This window comes from Gobio gobio (assembly GCF_949357685.1).
Source record: "Gobio gobio genome assembly, chromosome: 7".
NCBI lineage: Eukaryota > Metazoa > Chordata > Actinopteri > Cypriniformes > Gobionidae > Gobio > Gobio gobio.
Genome location: NC_137103.1, coordinates 19,612,018 through 19,632,541, shown reverse-complemented (window position 1 = coordinate 19,632,541; position 20,524 = coordinate 19,612,018). Strand labels below are relative to the sequence as shown.

General features: G+C 36.5%; 1 protein-coding gene across 1 annotated transcript in view; it reads right to left on the bottom strand.

The window, feature by feature from the left end:
* The window catches only part of dgkh (diacylglycerol kinase, eta), a 112,468-nt gene that overhangs the window by 90,291 nt on the left and 1,653 nt on the right, over positions 1-20,524 (bottom strand). Inside the window, exon 2 of the mRNA XM_079820830.1 lies at positions 19,969-20,130. Within this exon, the coding sequence (XP_079676956.1) occupies positions 19,969-20,130 (162 nt within the window). The remainder of the gene's footprint in view (positions 1-19,968; positions 20,131-20,524) is intronic.

The following is a 20,524-nucleotide window of genomic DNA, read 5'->3' as shown; positions in this document are numbered from 1 at the left end:
CAGACAGAACTCTGTTTACACTGATCAAAATTTCTAGCCACTTGGGGACAATATTCAGGCTAGGGGAACTCATATTAACGTTGAAAAACCTGATAAAATGAAAATGTCATGCCATGGGACCTTTAACATGCAAATCATTTATGCAAATGTGTTGTTGTTAAACGTCATTGCGCGACTCATTCTGTGTTTGTGAAGTTCCTCTTCTTTGCCATTATTGCGGTGAGGAAAAAACACCATCACGTGAAAGGAAGTGTTGTCACCATATATGGTTTATTGGAGGCGCTTCCGAATGCTAATGACCGTGAACATGAACGAGCACATCAAATAGACGTCTCCGAGATGTACGTGTGCTATCAGGGCCCTTTCAAAATGCTTAAATGGCTTCACATCAGCGCATCGCATGTGCACTAAAATCGAGCTGCACAGTTGACACAGGATTTGCCACTTTGCACAATCGAGGCAGTGTCGCATCGTCACTAAAGTTTATCATTTGCATTTATTTTTAAGTATTGCCAGTGTTCAAACCGCACTCGCGCGCACGGTCTGGAGAGAGAGAGAGACACACACACACACACACACACACAGGCCATCTCACAAAAAGCTTGCGAGTACAAATTGCGCTGAAATGGTCAGATACACACAAATGTATGTACTAAATGACCGTCTTGACGAGTGTGCACGTAAACCCCGTCGTGACTCGCGAGTGAACGTTTGTGCAGCTGTAACCGTATCCGTGTTCGCTCTTAAAGTGACAGCTGTCGAATAAACTGCTGCTGTCTCTGAGTTTCTCTTTGTCTTGTGGTGTTTGATGAACCTTTATGACACTCACTGCTCTTGAATGACTAACTTTTGCAACCTTAAGTGTAAGGATTAATCTAATTAAATTTATTCAGGGAAGACCAATATTAATTTACATTTGATTTCTTATTAAATGTTAGACCTACCTGAAAAATTGTATTTAAAAACAAAAATGCACTGCATGATCAAATATTTAAGTGAGATAATAATATACATTTATTATATACATTTATTTGGGAAAGATGGCCCACAGTAGCCTTAAGTTATCTCATTTTCTAAAATAAACACTTGGTGGTTCTTCAAGATCTTGACTCAGTTAATTTAGATTTAGTTTCATTTCTACAAATGGTGCAAACTCTGCAAGATTATAGATAAAAGATTGCCATTCCCCTGCCATTCTGTGATCGGCAGTGATCGGCAATCGGCAGATCATGATCTTGTTGATCGGTAATCGGTGATCGGCCCCAAAAATGCTGATCGGAGCATCTCTAACAAAAAGACAGTCTTATTAAAAACGGCAAGTCAAAGAAAAGCTTAACCTCTAAGAGCCGTGTGACTGAAATGTAGGATGGTACACAGATTTCAAATCCACAATAAGATTTCACTTCTACTGTTAATGAAATTTTGGTAGGCTACATGGTTTTCACTATGAGATGAATAAACTAATTGTTATGCAATTCAGATGGACTACAGGTTCATTTTTAAATGTGGTCGTTTGTACATTTTACCAGTATTTACCATACTTTCAATACAAACATTTTAATAAGAAAAATATGCAATATGAAAAGTATTTTCAAATAAAAGCATTTTCTAAAGAAAAAAAGCTCTTTATAAAATTCAAGATTTGGTCTTAAAATGGCCTTTTTCCAAAAGGTACATCTTAAAAAAGGGGCGGCATCTTGTAATCAGGGTCATCTTATATTCGGAACAATATGGTATTCACTATTTGAGCGATGTAAACACAAGTTAATAATAATACAATTAAAATAAATATCTGATCATCCTCCATAATGCGGTCGCTATTTATATTTCATACCGTCTAAATGACTAACACATTTGTATTACATTCCAACGAGCTGTGTTATCAGTATCACAGTGGAAAATGAAACCACCATATACGTACCGACTGGGCCAGATCAGCACGGAATGGAATGGTTAAGCAATGAAAACAGTTTGGCCCAATGGTGGAAAAGCGCTTTATGTTGCTGTGCAAGCTGGTCGTGATGATCAAACAAATGTTTTGGAAGCAACACAAAACCCCCAGTGTTTATACTTTTCGAGGAATCAACCTACAAATCGTTTACTTACTGGCAAGAAATCTCAAGCCATCCAAGGTATATATGACATTCTTCTTTCAGACGAATACAATCGGAGTAATATTAAAAAATGTCCTGGCTTTTCCAAGCTTTATAATGGCAGTGAATGGCAGCCCAAAATTTAAAGCCCAGAAAAGTGTATCCATCCATTATATAAGTGCTCCACACGGCTCCAGGGGGTTAGTAAAGGCCTTATGAAGACAATCGATGGGTTTCTGTAAGAAATATATCCATATTTAACTCATTATAAAGTAAAATATCTACCTTTTGTTGGTTTTTGACATGTTTTTACATGAATACATGACACTTTTTTTTTTCTTTACAGGAATAAGCTATAGCTGAGACACTACACTACGACGAAAGATCCCTAGTGCTGCCAGGAGCCATCCACTGTCATAAAAACCACTGCTCTTAAAATAATCATCACTCTCTAAGTCTGGACCATTTTTATAGTTACCACAGTACAAAGTTCTTCAATCCACAATTACAGTTGCAGACAAAGTGTGACTGAGTGTTAGTTTTTATGAAAAGTGTCAGCATAGTAAATTTTCTTTTGTAATGCCTGCTACAGACTGTGCGATTTCGGCAATCCTATAAAATCATTACAAATCACACTGTACGACATGGATCTAATAAACTTGGGAACGAAATGTATGTAGTCTGTACGATGATGACACCTATTAAAACGTAGGCTATGACGCAAGAAGAATAAAACGGCATGCGCTAGTGGTAAAAAAACGGTAAAAATGAATCGCAATTGTGGTTTTTATGTGCACTGAAAAAAAGAGGAGGAAGCGAAAGAGGAGAATATGGACACGGTCATGTCTAGGGAAAAGAGAGGGCAACTTGGCATGCCAATTTTGCAAATGGAGCTTGAGGCAAGTAGTTTTAAGTTTAAGCGACATGTCATGTTGATCAACACGGCATTTCATGTTGCATTTTTATTGGCTAGTCAGTAGACGTAGGTCATAGCAGCAAACACACTGTTCATTGTCAGAAAAGTATCGCAAAATTATCTTTGGTATTAATACTGTGACAACGTCTTTGGACCTCTCTCATTGTACGACGTAGGACCTCTGTTTAGGAGCCACGGCCACAGAAATGGCAATGATGGGTCATCTTTCATTGGGACAGCCCAAAATCGTACCATGTTGTAACAATTTTAAACGCTATATGTTATAAAGAAGGAGGCGGGGAACCCTTTGAGTTGTTTGTGAGCGAGCGCAACATTTTTGCAAGCAAACACAACGTTTCTCGGGGGAACACAAAAGTTTTGCGAGCGAACAGATGATCCCTGTTCACATGGATGTGCGAAAACACTGTAATATGCATGTCAGGCCAGTAGTTGGCGATGTCGCTTTGTAAAGAAAAACTAAGTGCCTATGACCAAACACATAATACGAATGAAGCACCATTTACACAAATTCACGTTTTTGTATTTTACACTGAGATAATATCAGTATCATTTTCAAAAACGTGCACTTTGAAACCCGTTTCCAAACATTCACATTTTCAGGCCCCTAAAACGGCGTTGACGTGTAAATGAACAGCCAAAACACATAAATTTTTTTCCCATTTTTTGTTGAAAGCGGTGTCGTGTAAACAGCCCCTCGGTCTCTTATATGGTTGTTATGTTTAAAATTCATGAAGGCATCAGGCTATGGCATCTGTGGTGATATTTATCATTTCTCTAGACAGATCACAAGACCTGCGGGGCATCTTTGGCAAAGTCACCACATGCACAAATGTACCAGGAAGTTGGACTTGGATGGGCACAGCTTTTCAGTGCTTACCCTCAGGCATCTTCTAATGGCCAATGCATCAAACCCGGAAAAAAGACTGAAGATGCTCCCATTATCAAGCTACTGAGGCAACAAATGTCGAAAGAAAAAAGTCGAAAATATGGACAAATTGTAGATTTGGTTTAAAGTAATCAAAAAATCTGATCATTTCATGCTCAATCAAATTTATGAGGTAAATTATTAAAAAACCTAAGTATGGATAAATAACTGCACTGTAAAGAAACATTTTTACAGAATAAAAAACATCAAAATTAAGTGATAATACAGATATTAAAGGCACAATATGTAAGATTTTTGGAATATCCAAAAACCACTAGAACAATGTTATATATTTTGTTGATGTGTACTTTTATCCCAAATGTTTCCAAGAATGTTTAAATCCAGAGAAATAAGCATTTTAACCAGGACATGGGCCGTGTCCGTGCGTCGCCTATTAATGACATCATACCCGCGTTACCCACCAATATATTATGTGTTTTATTAAACAGATGAGCAACTGTTTGGATATATTCATCAACTAATCTTTTTTTTTTTTAGCTCAACACAGTTAGTCTTATTGTATAAAACTTGTTTTCTTGATTTACCGTGAGTAGCATGTTTTACCATGCCTAATATCGATCTAGCTTACTGCAGTGTGCTACAAGTGTCTCATAGTAGTGAGTGCACAGAGTAGCATTATAACATAACTTTCAACATACTCAAATGTATCTAATATGATAAAACAGCGCTGCGTTACCCCACATACGCATGAGCGAAAGAAGTGGAAGCGGTCATCTGCTGCATTTTAAAAGCCCTTGATCCGGTCAAACAGCTTTCAGTCCCACCCTGCTTTACACTACAGTAATGTTTATACATCTTTAATACATTAGCTCATCCATGAATATGATTTCTGCCCAAGTCCCATCAAATTCTTTTCTACCGGCTGTAGAGGTGAAGACAACAACTCCATGTCTTCGCAAAATCAAGGTGTCTTAAAGCTATGCCTTTGTTTTGAATAAGCGACCTCTAGTGGCAAAAAAATACATATTGTGCCTTTAAGCATACAGCCTACTAATATTCTACTAATTCTCTAATGAGAGTAATTAGTTGTGTTAGTTGTGAGAGTGTTAGTTGACATAGGTGAAACCTTCCTTATAGTCAACAGAATGTCTAAAGGGGACCATCTTGCCATTTCTTTGTAATTATTTGTGAAATCTGCTAGGGATTTCTGAGTGAAAATTATTTCAAAGTAAATCCTACACTGTTTTTTTGTTTGTTTTTTTCCAGTGTACTTTACATTGACAGATGTGGCTGTTAGCTTTATGATATAAGAAAATATCTGATGGTTCTTCAAAAGTTCTTCTTTTGCTTTCCACAGAAAATTAATTGGTTTGGAATATCATGAGGGTCAATCAAGAATGTTTTTTGGCGAAATATCAATATTAGTAAGTGACAAAAGCAGCACATTTTCACTACAAAACAAGACAAATCTGAGATTTATCTATCCAGAAAATGTGGCCAATACGAAAAAGCGCATAAAAAATACTTTATTTCAGGCCTAATTATTAAAAAGCACAAGAGTTCTTGGTATTGAAGACTAATCTTCAATAAGCACAAATAGCACACTGAGTTATCACGAACATGGCGCTCCAAGTTAAAAATAACACTTTCACAGAAACTTTGCAGCACAGCTTAAACTGGCCCAGCAATTACACCTTGTCAGTTGTTGGCACATAATTTTCTCATCTCTAACGACACGGAGTCATTGTGTACAGAGGAGGCTGAGCACAAGGTAACAATTACACTGGTCAGGACGGTCAGGCGCAGGGAGGGGGAAGCGGCTGACAGACAGTGAATCGCTATACAGTCAGCAGGAGAGGGGGAGGAGGGGACCATCATTAAAACCCATTTTCAAAGCTGTCCAGACCCCTCACACCCTCCCCACACACTGCCTGACTTCTTTAGAGACAGCTAATGATCGTGAATGCCGCCCTGTTTCCTCCAAACCCACAGATTTGGAGTCTCCATGGACCAACATGCATTTTGCATTCAGTCTACAAGTAGCCCCATTATGAGCATCTATTGAAAGAATGAATGCTGTGTATGATGGGCCGAGTGAGTGGGTCATTTAGAAAACAAACCAGTCAATCAGTCACTGTTAATCAAGGTCAACTGAGACGGGAAATATACAAAGCAAGAGCCAATTACAATGAGAATACGAATTAGGGCTTAATGAGCTGAAGAATATGCCTGTCTTTAGTCTCCTCCAAGGGTTATTGATTCATAATTCTTCACTCACAGACGTCTTGTGGAAACAGGAATGATACATATGTATGGAATGTCAATGCCAAACAAGCCCTTTTGTCCGTCAATGTACAATAGTGTTCAGGGTCAGATGGCCAGATGCAGTCCAAGCCAAAATTCAACTGCTACATCACATTTTGGCCGCATTCGCAAATGAATTCTGTTGTCACTGCAATTGAGAGCTCAAAGGGTTAGTTCACCCAAAAATGAAAATTCTGTCATTAATTACTCATCCTTGTGTCTTTCCAAACCTGTAAGACCTTCGTTCATCTTCGGAACAAAAATGAAGATATTTTTGATGAAATCCGAGAGCTCTCTGACCCCACATAGCCTGCAACGTAATCACCACTTTCAAGACCCGGAAAGGTAGTAAAGACATCGTTAAAATAGTCCAAGTGACACCAGTGGCTCAACCTTAATGTTATGAAGCGACGAGAATACTTTTTGTGTGCAAAAATCCCCAAAAACAACAATTTTATTCAACAATTTATTCGCTTCTGTGTCAGTCTCCTGCACTGTTCACGTTGTAAACACAGTGCAGTGCTTCCGTAGCCTGACAAGCCAGACCCACATCAAGATGTTGGGTCAGGGAACACAGCAGGGCTCAATCCGAGGGGCGGAATAAATGGTTGTCTTTCAAATTCCCTCTGCACGCAATAGGATGGCGCTACAACCAACCAGAGCAACAAAGAAGGTGAAGCGGAGCTAGTTGATAGATTAAACTTTCGCCGTATCCGGTCGGCAAAACTCCGAACACATCTTCCTTTCTTAAGAATGACTTCAGCATCACACGTATGTGGCCAATACAGAGCCGGAAGCGTTGTTTACAACGAATGACAAAATGACAGATTTGTCATTTTGAGGTGAACTAACCCTTTAATCGTGTTGCATGCACAGTTTGGTTATTTACGGGAGTGTCAGCTATATGCATACGCAGATGCCACATTCGATCACTCCAGATTATTAACGTGTCCGCCATCTTGTAACAGTCAGCACATATAAATATTCATAATTATGTATAGTGGCCCATAGAAACAGTCGCTAATGACACATCTACGGATGGTGTCAACAACACTCTACAACCAAATTAACCCCAAAAAACAGGGTGCAACTAACAATTGTTGTGATATTAACATTTTAACCTGTTGATTGTTCCTTTGATTAATAGATTGATGGGATAAAAAGAACATTCACACTATGAAAGAATGAAAGCTATGAAAGCAAATATTGTGAATGTATTTATAGGATGCTTTATTTTACATTGTAAAAACACGCTTGTCGTAAATATGGAATATGGTTGTACAGCTGAATCTATTAACATGCATTTATAGTAAACTAACACAATATATATATATATATATATATATATATATATATATATATATATATATATATATATATATATATATATATATATATATATATATATTTGTCATGTATTTATATTTGTAATTATACATTTGTAATTATGAAGTTGAAATTTAGCACATTTAAAAAATTATAAATATTTACATTTAAATAATATAAATTTAAATGTAATAATAAAGTAACCCACTACAGTTAAAATTATAAATGTGTAATTTGCATGTGCTTTAGTATATTAGTCAACACACCAAAATAAGTGTAATTGAAAATACAATAAAGGATTATTAAAACAATGGTTTAAATTTAAAATGCACTTTAAAGTAAAACTTTTAATTTGTCATTATTACAAAGTTAACTAAATATTTTGATATTCACTTAACCTGTTGATGATTTCTTTAATTGATTATTGGGATTAAAAAACACATTTGTTGTCTTCCAAACAATGTGCAAACAAACTGAAAGGAAATATTGTGAATGTATTTATAGGCTATGCTGTGCTTTATGTTTCAATGTAAAACATAAGATAACTGCTTGCCAACAGTTTAAAAGCAGATATTTAAATCAGTAGCTCACAAACTGTGTGTGTGTGGGTTGTGGGCTGCTGTGCCATGGAATCTGTCCTAACAACCTGCTGTAAAAAGTACTGGCACTTCTGTGCAAATTTGATACTGAAATTGTAAAAAATTCTCTAGAACTGTTTGAAGACAAGATGAACATTTAATTACAAAATTTTAATTGACTACTTGACTTTTTATTTTATTTTACTTGACTTTTACTTAATGTTTACTTAATTTAGACATTTTGGAAGACTATATGCTAACCACCACTTTGCCCAACTGATAAGAGCTGATTTTATGTTGCATATGAAAAAAAACATCCAACAGCAAACAAAACAAAAGTGAAACGAATTTGCCGCAGAACTAACAACATTGCAGCGAGATCTAGTGGAAAGCATTCAAATTTGACGCAGAATTCTGTTATAAACCACAAATATCAGATCAAACAGCGCTGATGTGGAAACCAGGAGAAACATTGAGCCATGAACGAACGAATGAACGAGTGAACGAGTGAATATAAAGAAGGCTTTTCAATCCACAAATCACCAACACAACCAGGGTATTATGGCAGAAATAGAGTAATGTTTTTTTTTATTTTTTGCAGCACCAGACAAGTTGGTCTGACAACAAGGAGTGTTCAGGTGCATTGTTGGCGCGTTACTGTTTTGAGGCAAATGAAAACGACTGCACCATTGACCAACTGAAAGCTGGTCTAAAGTAAATAGCCAAGTATTTTGTGTGTTATTTAAAGGGCGCATTAGTAATACGTGCCTATATGTGGGTCCACAACACTCGTACACTTTGCTTATTACACAGGGCAGCAGCACACAAACATTTTAAAATATGAAATATTAAAGGATTAAAATGTAAAAGATTATTATTGTGTACATAAATATAAAAATGTCTACATGTCATAATGGATAGTTATTGCATGTATCAAAATTACCTATTTGCAGAAATGACAAATGAAATTGGTTAATTATTTGACCAATCGTGGGAATACACACATGTATTTAAACTGACTTGTCAGCTTGAGTGTGTCTATATGCCGCCATGTAAATATTGAATCCACCATGGTGCAAGCGCAACTGGCTTTTAAAGGGAATTGGAGATGAGACTCTGATTGGTTTATTGCACTTTATGCCCAAAACACACCCATTACTCATTAAGAGAATAGGGACAACTTTTAGACCATGCGCCGGGTGCGCTGACCATGGCAAAAAAACACTTTTATTTTAAAAAAATGACATGAAATTACCACAATAACCAGTAGATGGCGGCAGAGGAGCACTCATTGACTTAGCCATTTCCACTCCCTAACATTTGAAAAACAAAAACTTTTCTTCAAATTGTGACTGAATTATACAGAAAACAAGTATGAGCTCTCTTTTTATAATTACTGAGGCTTTCGGTCAGTTAAATATGATACTATAAAAGAACAATGGTACATCTAGTAGAATATTTACATTTTCACCTTACTGTTGTTAATTAAAAGTTCAGTGCTTTACTGGCACATTTCCAATAAACAAACATGTAATATTATTAGTAACTGCACTTATTAATGCAAACAAATAGTAATTTTATGATTAAATTTAATCCCCAGAGCTACCAAATCAGGTGCAGACGCTACCATGTAGAACTTAGTGGCACCGGTGTTATTGCTCTTAAATGTAGTCTGAAGCCCTGCATGGTATTACAAAGTAAATCACTAGACCTCTGTCTACCTATAATGTTATCAAATGTTAAAATGTTTTTGTTTTTCCTTAACCATTTTCCACCCCCTCTCTGACACTCGTGATTTTACCAATTTAATATGACAAATATGCATGGCCATTATGGCAAGGAAGGAAACAGGTACAGGTACACATGTCAGGCCATGGTCACCGTTTAAGAGAAAGCGAGCGTGGGATTCACCATGAGGTGAGTGTATGCTTCAATGCCTGTGGCAAATCCCATCCTGCAGCTCCACAATTGAATCAGCAGTGCCTCTCATTCATGCATTAGTGCACAGGACACAGGATACGGAACTCAGCAGACTCTCTTAACTCAATAAGAGAACTTGTCAGACAACAGGACAGATTTTCGTTGCTGATGCTATCATGGATTTCCCCTTGTCTATCTGTGCACCTGGATCTCAGCTTCCTTGTGTTCAATATCTCTTGCAAATGCAGGAGCCCCAATATTGTCAGATTTGGTTCTTTGAGCTTTTCTCCATTAACAAATGTGACCCTGGACCACAAAACCAGTCATAAGGGTAAATTTTTTATGTCTTTCCACATGGTTTGTTAGGATAGGACAATATTTGGCTGAGATACAACTATTTGAAAATCTGGAATCTGAGGTTGCAAAAAAATCACCTTTAAAGTTGTCCAAATGAAGTCCTTAGCAACGCATATTACTAATAATAATACATTCTTGATATATTTATGGTAGGAAATTTACAAAATATCTTCATGGAACATGATCTTTACTTAATTTCCTAATGATTTTTGGCATAAAAGAAAAATCGATAATTTTGACCCATACAATGTATTGTTGGCTATTGCCACAAATATAAACGTGCGACTTATGACTGGTTTCGTGGTCCAGGGTCACAAATGCTGAAAAATAGATGTAGGTTTATAGAGGAAGATCAAGTGTTTTTATGTTTAACAAAAATGTATTTGGGTTTTTATTCATTTATTTGTGTTTTCAATATAACTTGAAAAATCGTATACATCTTATTTTATTTATTTGATTGTAAACCATTTGTTTTGTTCTGCATAACTTCTTCCATCGTCTTGAGAAGTTATTTTAATTTAATTGCATTTTAATTTAATATTATTTATTTCAACAAAACTCTGTTAAGTGTATTTATAATAACATTCTGTTTCATAAACAAACAATGAGTAACCTTTATGTAGTCAAAGGTTCAATTGGTTCGACTAATTCAAATTCAAGAGTTCTGTTGAGTTTTACTGATATATAAAAGTAAATCATTAATAAAACAATTTACCAAAAGCATTTGTTCTTTATTCAGACATAACTCATACAGACAAAGAATAATTCACTGTATGACAAAGTTGTGATGGATGTAAAGGTCATTGTCAGCCTACGCATCACTTGAACCCTAAACACAATTTCTGCTCGATTCTTCTAACTGCGCTATTAAATCTAATCTAATTATCATCAATTACATCAGCCCAGATAAGACAGGAAGACAGTTGCCTTTATACACACAGTAATGCAGTCTAGTATTTATAGAAAAAAAGGAGATGATTTCACATGAATGACGTGAATGGAAAAAGTAAGTTTTATGTGGGGTAAAAAGTAAATGTGGGGAACGTATTTGCTAACTTTAAACAGCATAGCAAACAAATATAGGAACCAGGAAATGTACAGCTCAGTCATTGCAACAGTATGACAAATGGTATTACTTTAAATATAATATATTCTACACTTTCAGATTACACTTAAAGAGACACTAGGGCTGTCTCCAAAAACATAAAAATGCTGCCTTCGGAGGACGCATTTTAAGGTAGGAAAGCATCAAGGCACGTCCGAATCCAATGTTTTCCACTTCTGATGTCATTTCTAGCGAGAAATTAGTATTGTAGTAATTAAATATTCACTTAGTTATCACAAAAAGCTCTCTCTATTTTGTTAGAATAGATCATTAAACCGGTACGCTACCTCAGAAGTCTGTGTCTTCAATGCAAAATTGTATTTTCATAAAGAAACACTAAAAAGTCAGTAATAAAATAAGAACAAATTAACAAATTGCAAACAACAGCACTAATAAATGCAATAAAATAAACTGAGAAACAAACACATGTTTTAAGGATTAGTTCACTTTAAAATGAAAGTAATGATTTACTCACCCTCAAGCCATCCTATGTGTATATGACATTCTTCTTTCTGATGAACACAATCAGAGTTATATTAATAAATATCCTGACGCTTCCAAGCTTTATAATGGCAGTGACGGGGTCCATTGAGTTTGAAGCTCAAAAAAGTGCATCCATCATAAACATACTCCACACGGCTCCAGGGGGTTAATAAAGGCTGAAGCAAAGCCATGCGTCTGTGTAAGAAAAATATCCTTATTTAAACCTTTATAAAGTAAAATATCTAGCTTGCGCCAGACCGCCTTCCGTATTCAACTTACGGAAAAAACGCAGTATGACTTACACTTTCTGCGCAAGTTGAATACGGAAGACAGTCTGGCGGAAGCTAGATATATTACTAAAGTTTTAAAAATGTATATTTTTCTTACACAAATGCATCGCTTCGCTTCCGAAGGCCTTTATTAACCCCTCAGAGCTGTGTGAAGTGCGTTAATAAAGCTTGGAAGTGTCAGGATATTTATTAATATAACTCCAATTGTATTCATCAGAAAGAAGAAAGTCATATACACCTAGGATGGCTTGAGGGTGAGTAAATGATGCAGTAATTTTCATTTTAATTTAAGTTTTTTCGGGTGGGTCTAAAAGTAGTATTCAGGTAAGAAATACTACAGAAATTAAAGTAATCAAATGTGACCCTTGACCCTTTTTATACATTTTTCGATAATATATTAAAAAATATTAGGGCTGTCAAAAGATTAATCGCGATTAATCGCATCCAAAATAAAAGTTTGTGTTTACATAATATATGTGTGTGTACTCTGTTAATTATAATTTATATATAAATACACACACAAGCATGTATATATTTAAGAAAAAAATATTATTTTATATATAAAACATTTATATTTATTTATATTATAGATTATATAAATGTATATACAGTATATACATGCAAATATTTCTTAAATATATACATGAATGTGTGTGTATTTATATATAAATAATAATTAACAGAGTACACACACATATATTATGTAAACACAAACTTTTATTTTGGATGCGATTAATCGCGATTAATCTTTTGTCAGCCCTAAAAAATATATATTATTAGTAATATGCCTTGCTATAAGAACTTCATTTGGACAATTTTAAAGGTGATTTTCTCAATATTTAGATTTTTTTGCACCCTCAGATTCCAGATTTGCAATAGGTTTGTATCTCTGCCAAATATTGTCCTATCCAAACAAATACATCAATGGAAAGATTATTTGTTCAAATTATTTATTCTGTATAAATCTCAGTTTCAAAAAAAATTTACCCTTATTCATATATTGTGTTGGTCCCGCTTTTGCTGCCAAAACAGCCCTGACCCGTCGAGACATGGACTCCACTAGACCCCTGAAGGTGTGCTGCGGTATCTGGCACCAAGATGTTAGCAGCAGGTCCTGTAAGTTGTGAGGTGGGGCCTCCATGGATCGGACTTGTTTTTTCAGCACATCCCACATGCCTGATTGGATTGAGATCTGGAGATTTTGGAGGCCAAGTCAACACCTCAAACTCGTTGTTGTGCTCCTCAAACCATTCATGAAGCATTTTTGCTTTGTGGCAGGGCACATTATCCTGCTGAAAAAGGACACAGCCACCAGGGAATACCATTTCCATGAAATTACCGTAACCGTTCTGATACTCACATGCCCACTGTTGGCATTTTCGGTGGTGGTCAGCATGGGCACCCTGACTGGTCTGCGGCTATGCAGCCCCATACACAACAAACTGCGATGCACTGTGTATTCTGACACCTTTATCAGAACCAGCATTAACTTCTTGAGCAATTTGAGCTATAGCGTCTCGTCTGTTTGATCTGACCACACGGGCCAGCCTTCGCTCCCCACATGCATCAATGAGCCTTGGCCATCCCTGACCCTGTCGCCGGTTCACCACTGTTCCTTCCTTGGACCACTTTTGATAGAGACTGACCACTGCAGACCGGGAACACCCCACAAGAGCTGCAGTTTTGGAGATGCTCTGACCCAGTCGTCTAGCCATCACAATTGGGCCATTGTCAAACTCGCTCAAATCCTTACGCGTGCTCATTTTTCCTGGTTCTAAAACATCAACTTTGAGGACAAAATGTTCACTTGCTGCCTAATATATATATCACACTCACTAACAGGTGCTGTGATGAAGAGATAATCAGTGTTATTCACTTCACCTGTCATACTGGTCATAATGTTATGCCTGATCATCAGTTTATATGTGTGTGTGTGTACATTACTCTAGTCTTTCAACATGTGTGCTGCTTAATATTTATGAGGAAACTGCACTGATTTGTGTGTGTGTGTGTGTGTGTGTGTGTGTGTATAAATAAAGAAAATTTGTGTTATACATTCATACAAGTTTAAGTATTGTAAATTATATTATATTTATATTTACCAGTCATCATACTCCAAACTTAATCTGTGTCTCAAGTGTTGTCTATTTGTGATGAAACTGCAGGGTGTTCCAATATTCATAAATCAATGCTTAAGACTTGATCTTATTTTCTGCTTGATTCTTCAATACACATTATACTAAATTTACAACTAAACCAATAATATCAGATCCAATCCAGTCAAAACTTATTAGATAAAACCAATTCTCGTCCGGCACAATTTCCTGCTACTGTGAAAGCTTCAGTTTTACTTGGATATACATCACATTAAAATGTATAGACATCATGTTGTCTATAAAGCATCATCATCAGGCAGGGCAACTGTGGTCTCCTGGTGTTTGCGTTTGTGAAGATATGAGAACAGAGTGAGAGAAGCATATGAGAGTATTACCTCTCTATTGATGTCTGTGGGGGGTGAGAGGATCAGATGCTCTGCTACACTTGAGCTCTCCCACTAAATTACAAGGCATCAGCCCACAGAGCTTCACTGAGATCCCAGCTGTGTTCACATCATATCACTGCACTGTTTGTCCTGGAAACACTGTTGTTCAACTGCATTGTGTATTGTAATTGTTCACAGCTTTAACATATATTTGCAACCATTTTTAAAAGTAATTTCAATGCATATTATACATACTGTGTGCTATATTATATTATTCACAAATTTCTATCTCCGTCAGTCTCAAAATAACTTTTTTAAAGTGGGAAATCTAAATATTGCTTTGTGAAATTGACATATGATCATACTGATATATTTCTTACCATGAATATAAATTCAAAACAAATTAAAACTAAAACTTAATCAATAAAAAAAATACATGTGCTTTAATTGAAAAAAAAAATTATCGCATCCAAAATAAAAGTTTGTGTTCACATATTAGGTGTGTTTACTGTGTATAATTAATATATAAATACACACACATGCATGTATGTATTTAAGAAACGTGTTATATTTATATATAAAATATTTATATATAATATAACATTTAAATAAATAAATATACAGTGTATATACAGTACATGCAAAATGTATAAATATATACATGAATGAGTGTGTATTTATATTTACATAATATTTATACAAAATACACACACATATATATTATGTAAACGCAAACTTTTATTTTGGATGTGATTAATCAATTTGACAGCACTAATTATATATTATATTATATTATATTATATTATTTTTCATGTTGCATAATTTCTAAAAATCAGTAATACTGAACATTTCTAAAAGGATTTATTTCTAAAAAAGGAGGATTAATGTTGCAACAGAAACTAATCCCGCAAATGAGCAAGACACAAAATAGCACCGATTTTCTCCTTGCTTTTGTTTTAAAAGGATATACACATTTATTTTAATGCCATCATGCTCATGTTACTCAAAGTCAAAGCTTTACACAGCACTCCCTGATCCCTCAATTAGCTTAATGAAGATAGAGTGCGTAGATACTATTACTATGGCATCAGCTAATCTGGGTTTGAAAAATGTCAGAGCACTCCAACGGTAGAAGATCCCCAGCATATGGAGTGATCTGTGACAGGCCACAGTACAAGCAGGACACATGGGACAGTCTGTGAAGAGCCTATGTTAAGCAAACAATGAGGTGGGACATAGCTGAGAGCCTTCATGCTCCATTAGCACTGATCTGCACACACACATCACAGCCCACTGCCCAACAGAACAGCACAACACCTACCATTATCAGCTAACTAGCTCTCGCTCTCACCCCCAACTCCTGTAGCACACTGAGATGTCTTCGGTTGCCGTTGAGAACACAGATGGCTTGGGCATTAGCTGCTCTCCACAGAGTTACCAGGGCAAAGGGAGGCACTCCGCTGAACAGCACTGCACATGACCGGTCTAATATAAACACACATGCACTGGAGAATAGCCTGACTCTCTAAAAACAAATGTACTTCCTCAGCACTCTGATCTGGTGAGAATGCTGAGATGAAAACACTGAACAATAAGCACAGGTTATTTAGCGGTTGACCGATATGGGTTGTGATGTTAAAAAATGTTTTAATAATGTTAAGCAGCACAACTGTTTTCAACACTGATAATAAGAACAAATGTTTCTTGAGCACATCAGAATATCAGAATGATTTCTGAAGTATCATGTGACACTGAAGACTGAAGTAACAATGATGAAAATACAGCTTTACGTCACAGCTTTACATTACATTTTTAAATATATTCAAATAGAAAACAGTTATTTTAAATTGTAATAATATTTTGTAATATTACTGTTTTTTTTATTGCATTTATGATTAAATAAATTCAGCCTTGGTAACCATAAGAGACTTCTTTCAAAAACAAAACAAAAAAAAAACATTTTGAAAGGTTTTGAAAGGTACTGTACACACATAATTTGATTTTATAGAATTTTATTATATACATACATATTTAATAAATATACTGTATATGGACAGATTTTTAGGGATTTTTTTTGTTTTCTAAATAAGTTTTCATGCACCTCAAGGCTGCATTTATTTAATCAAATACAGTAAAAACAGCAATAACATGAAATATGAATTTCTGAACTATTTTTAATGGAATATATCTTGAAATGCCATTTATTCCAGTGACCACAAAGCTGAATTTTCAGCAGCCATTACTCCAGTCTTTCAACATTTGTGCTGCTTAATATTTATGAGGAAACTGCAATGATTTGTGTGTGTGTGTGTGTGTGTGTGTGTGTGTGTGTGTGTGTGTGTGTGTGTGTGTGTGTGTGTGTGTGTGTGTGTGTGTGTGTGTGTGTGTGTGTGTGTGTGTGTGTGTGTGTGTGTGTGTGTGTGTGTGTGTGTGTGTGTGTGTGTGTGTGGGCATGTTTTCGTGAAATATCAGGACACAAATGTGTATAATGACATGGGTATGACATAGGTATTACAAAAAGAGGGTGAAATATGAGGACGTTCCCCATATCCTCACTTTTCAAAATGCTTATAAATCACACAGAATTAGGTTTTTTTCACAGAAAGTGAACTGCACAGTCTCCTGTGAGGGTTAGGTTTAGGGACAGGGGCAGTGTAAGGGGATAGAAAATACGGTCTGTATGGTATAAAAACCATTACGCCTATGGAATGTCCTCACATTTCACAAAAACAAACATGTGTGTGTGTGTGTGTGTGTGTGTGTGTGTGTGTGTGTGTGTGTGTGTGTGTGTGTGTGTGTGTGTGTGTGTGTGTGTGTGTGTGTGTGTGTGTGTGTGTGTGTGTGTGTGTGTGTGTGTGTGTGTGTGTGTGTGTGTGTGTGTGTGGACTGGTAATCCCTACGTTATGGGGACAAAATGTCCCCACAAAGATGGCAATATCCGAAATCCTCATCCTTGTGGGGACATTTTTAGGTCACCATGAGGAAAACATCTTATAAATCAGACTAAGTGATGTTTTTTGAAAATGTAAAAATGCAGAATGTCTCCTGTGATGGGTAGGTTTAGGGGCAGGGGCAGTGTAGGGAGAATATACGGTATGTACAGTATAAAAACCATTGCGCCTATGGAAAGTCCCCATAAAACATGAAAACCCAACATTTTTGCTTTTGTGCTGCTTAATATTTATGAGGAAACTGCAATGATTTATTTATTTGTGTGTGTGTGTGTGTGTGTGTGTGTGTGTGTGTGTGTGTGTGTGTGTGTGTGTGTGTGTGTGTGTGTGTGTGTGTGTGTGTGTGTGTGTGTGTGTGTGTGTGTGTGTGTGTGTGTGTGTGTGTGTGTGTGTGTGTGTGTGTGTGTGTGTGTGTGTGTGTGAATTTACCTTGAAACTATTTTGAAAAGATATAAGATATTTTGAAGAACTGTTGATGGTCACCATTGACTTCCATACTTCCATATAGTTTATTTTACTTTTTTACGTTCTATGGAAGTCAAAATATCTTCTTTTATGTTCCACACAAGAAAGAAACTCATACAGGTTTGGAACAACTTGAAGTTGAATAAATGATGACAGAATTTAAATTTTTGGGTGAACTATCCCTTTAACGTGAGGTTAAAAAACAAAATGACCCTGTTCAGCAAAGATATCAAAGTCAAATGATAAAAATTATATAAAGTCAAATGATATAAAGTCAATGCATGTCGCAATCTTTTTTTACATAGAAAAAGCCCTATACAGAGACAATGACGTGGAGTTGCATTCATCAACTGCTGTATATTGACTGATGAGGGGAGATATAATCTTCCTGAATGATCCTTGTTGAACGAGGCTTTATTTACACATGCGGTGTGGTTTAAACTGACAGCTCATTATCATCACAAAAGAACAGCCCCTTCCACATCCAGAACAGCCAGTATCTAAATATAGTCCTCTTTAATAATGTAGCGGGGGTGGAGAGCAGCACTCAATAATTAAGTGGATTTGTTCTGGTCAGAAAAGAGGAACTTTTTATTGTCACAGTTAAAGTGGGACAAGACGGCTGAGGTGTCATCTTGCCAAGCAGGAGAGCAGAATCAAGAGGCTTCAATTACTATTCATTAATTTACGCATTAAAGCCCATGTTTTTAATGGGTTCATGAGGGCTTACATGTATGTAAATAATGTGTGTTAAAACACATTTAACCATTTAAACACACAAGAGCATAAAATATGATGAATGTGTTTAAAGTAAGTAAAAGGGGAGCAAATCATTCCACACTGATCTTGAAACAGCAAAGATCTTGAAAAAGCAAAAACAAAATAGTTTTATTACTCAAAGTGGATGATGCATTTAAGCAGGGATCCGCGGACAGATTTTTTTGGTTTCATTTTTTTTAAATATATTTAATACATTTATAAACGTATTTCTCAATGGCACGCATGAATGATCTATGATTATATAAAGTAATTTAAAAAAAAAAGTAGCATAAATGTACTCAAGAAAAGCATATAAAAACTATGTAGGGTCCAACACCATCAAATGAGCATCAGTGTTTGATGACCTGTAGGTACAAATTTATATTACTATATTTATTATAATTATATTATACTTAATATAAAGATACACTTTATTCTAAGGTGTCTTTGTTACAGTGTAATTATACATTAAGTAGCCTACTGAGTAATAATAATGAACTACATGTACTTATAGGGTTTGGTTAGGGCTAGTTGCATGTAATTATGCAGAATGTATTGTTATTGATTACTACATGTGTAACAAGGACACTAAAATAAAGTGTTACCTGATATAATAACATAATTGATCAACAATAATTTAAAATAATATAATAATTATTAATATAAGACATTAATATAATTTTATGCAACAACAAAAAAAGAAAATAAGTCCATACTCTTGAGAAACACGCATTTCAACAAGTGGTCGTGACTACATATCAACAGGTTGACGTAAAGTAGAGCACTGCTGACTGAGCTGCATTTACTGCATGTTTACAATGAGAGATGCATTATGGCACAAACGATGCAACATTCCCGTCCAGTTTGCAATTATTACAGATGTTTGACGCTGGGAAAGCTCAGTGTTAGTGAGCTCAGACGTCCACCATGTGTGCAGGGCAACAGTAGCACCATCGGCTGCTTACTGGCCTGGACATGAACAGCAAAACACACACACAGCACAGGCTTCTGGTATGAAACAACGTGTCTTACCTTGCTTCGTATTTGCCCAGAGGTTGACACTTTCCTGATGAGTTTCTGCGGCCCTTCCTGCTCTCCCTCGCTGTCGGATGACTCGTCCACCACCGGCCCAGATCCCCCGACAGCCCCTATGGCGGGAAGCCCTGAAGGGGACGCCGCTGGTTTCTCCGGCTCCTGCGGGGAAGAGTCACAGCACTCCGGGTTATAAACGTGCTCAGCCGCTCCCTTCCTCTCCGCCGGGATGCGGGAGCTGTACAACGGCTGGAAAGCGGTTCTCTTGGCCGTCATGCTTTTGCGTTTTTCTGCCCAACCGCGCGCCACCAGGCATTCACTTAGTCCGATATTTTAAAAGAGCTGCTGTGAAACTTTCCTAGCCGGGTGGTGACATTTTCGTGTCTGAACACGACCGCTGGTTCCCCTGAGCGGTTATCTGACTGCATGAAGGAAGGCAGACGGGGGGCTGAGACGCTTGGAGCGGGAGGAAATCTCTGTAGCAAACCCTAGCGGCGGACGGGTATCTCACAAACTATGGCGAGGACACAGCAACAGATGTTTCTTCTGTAACATT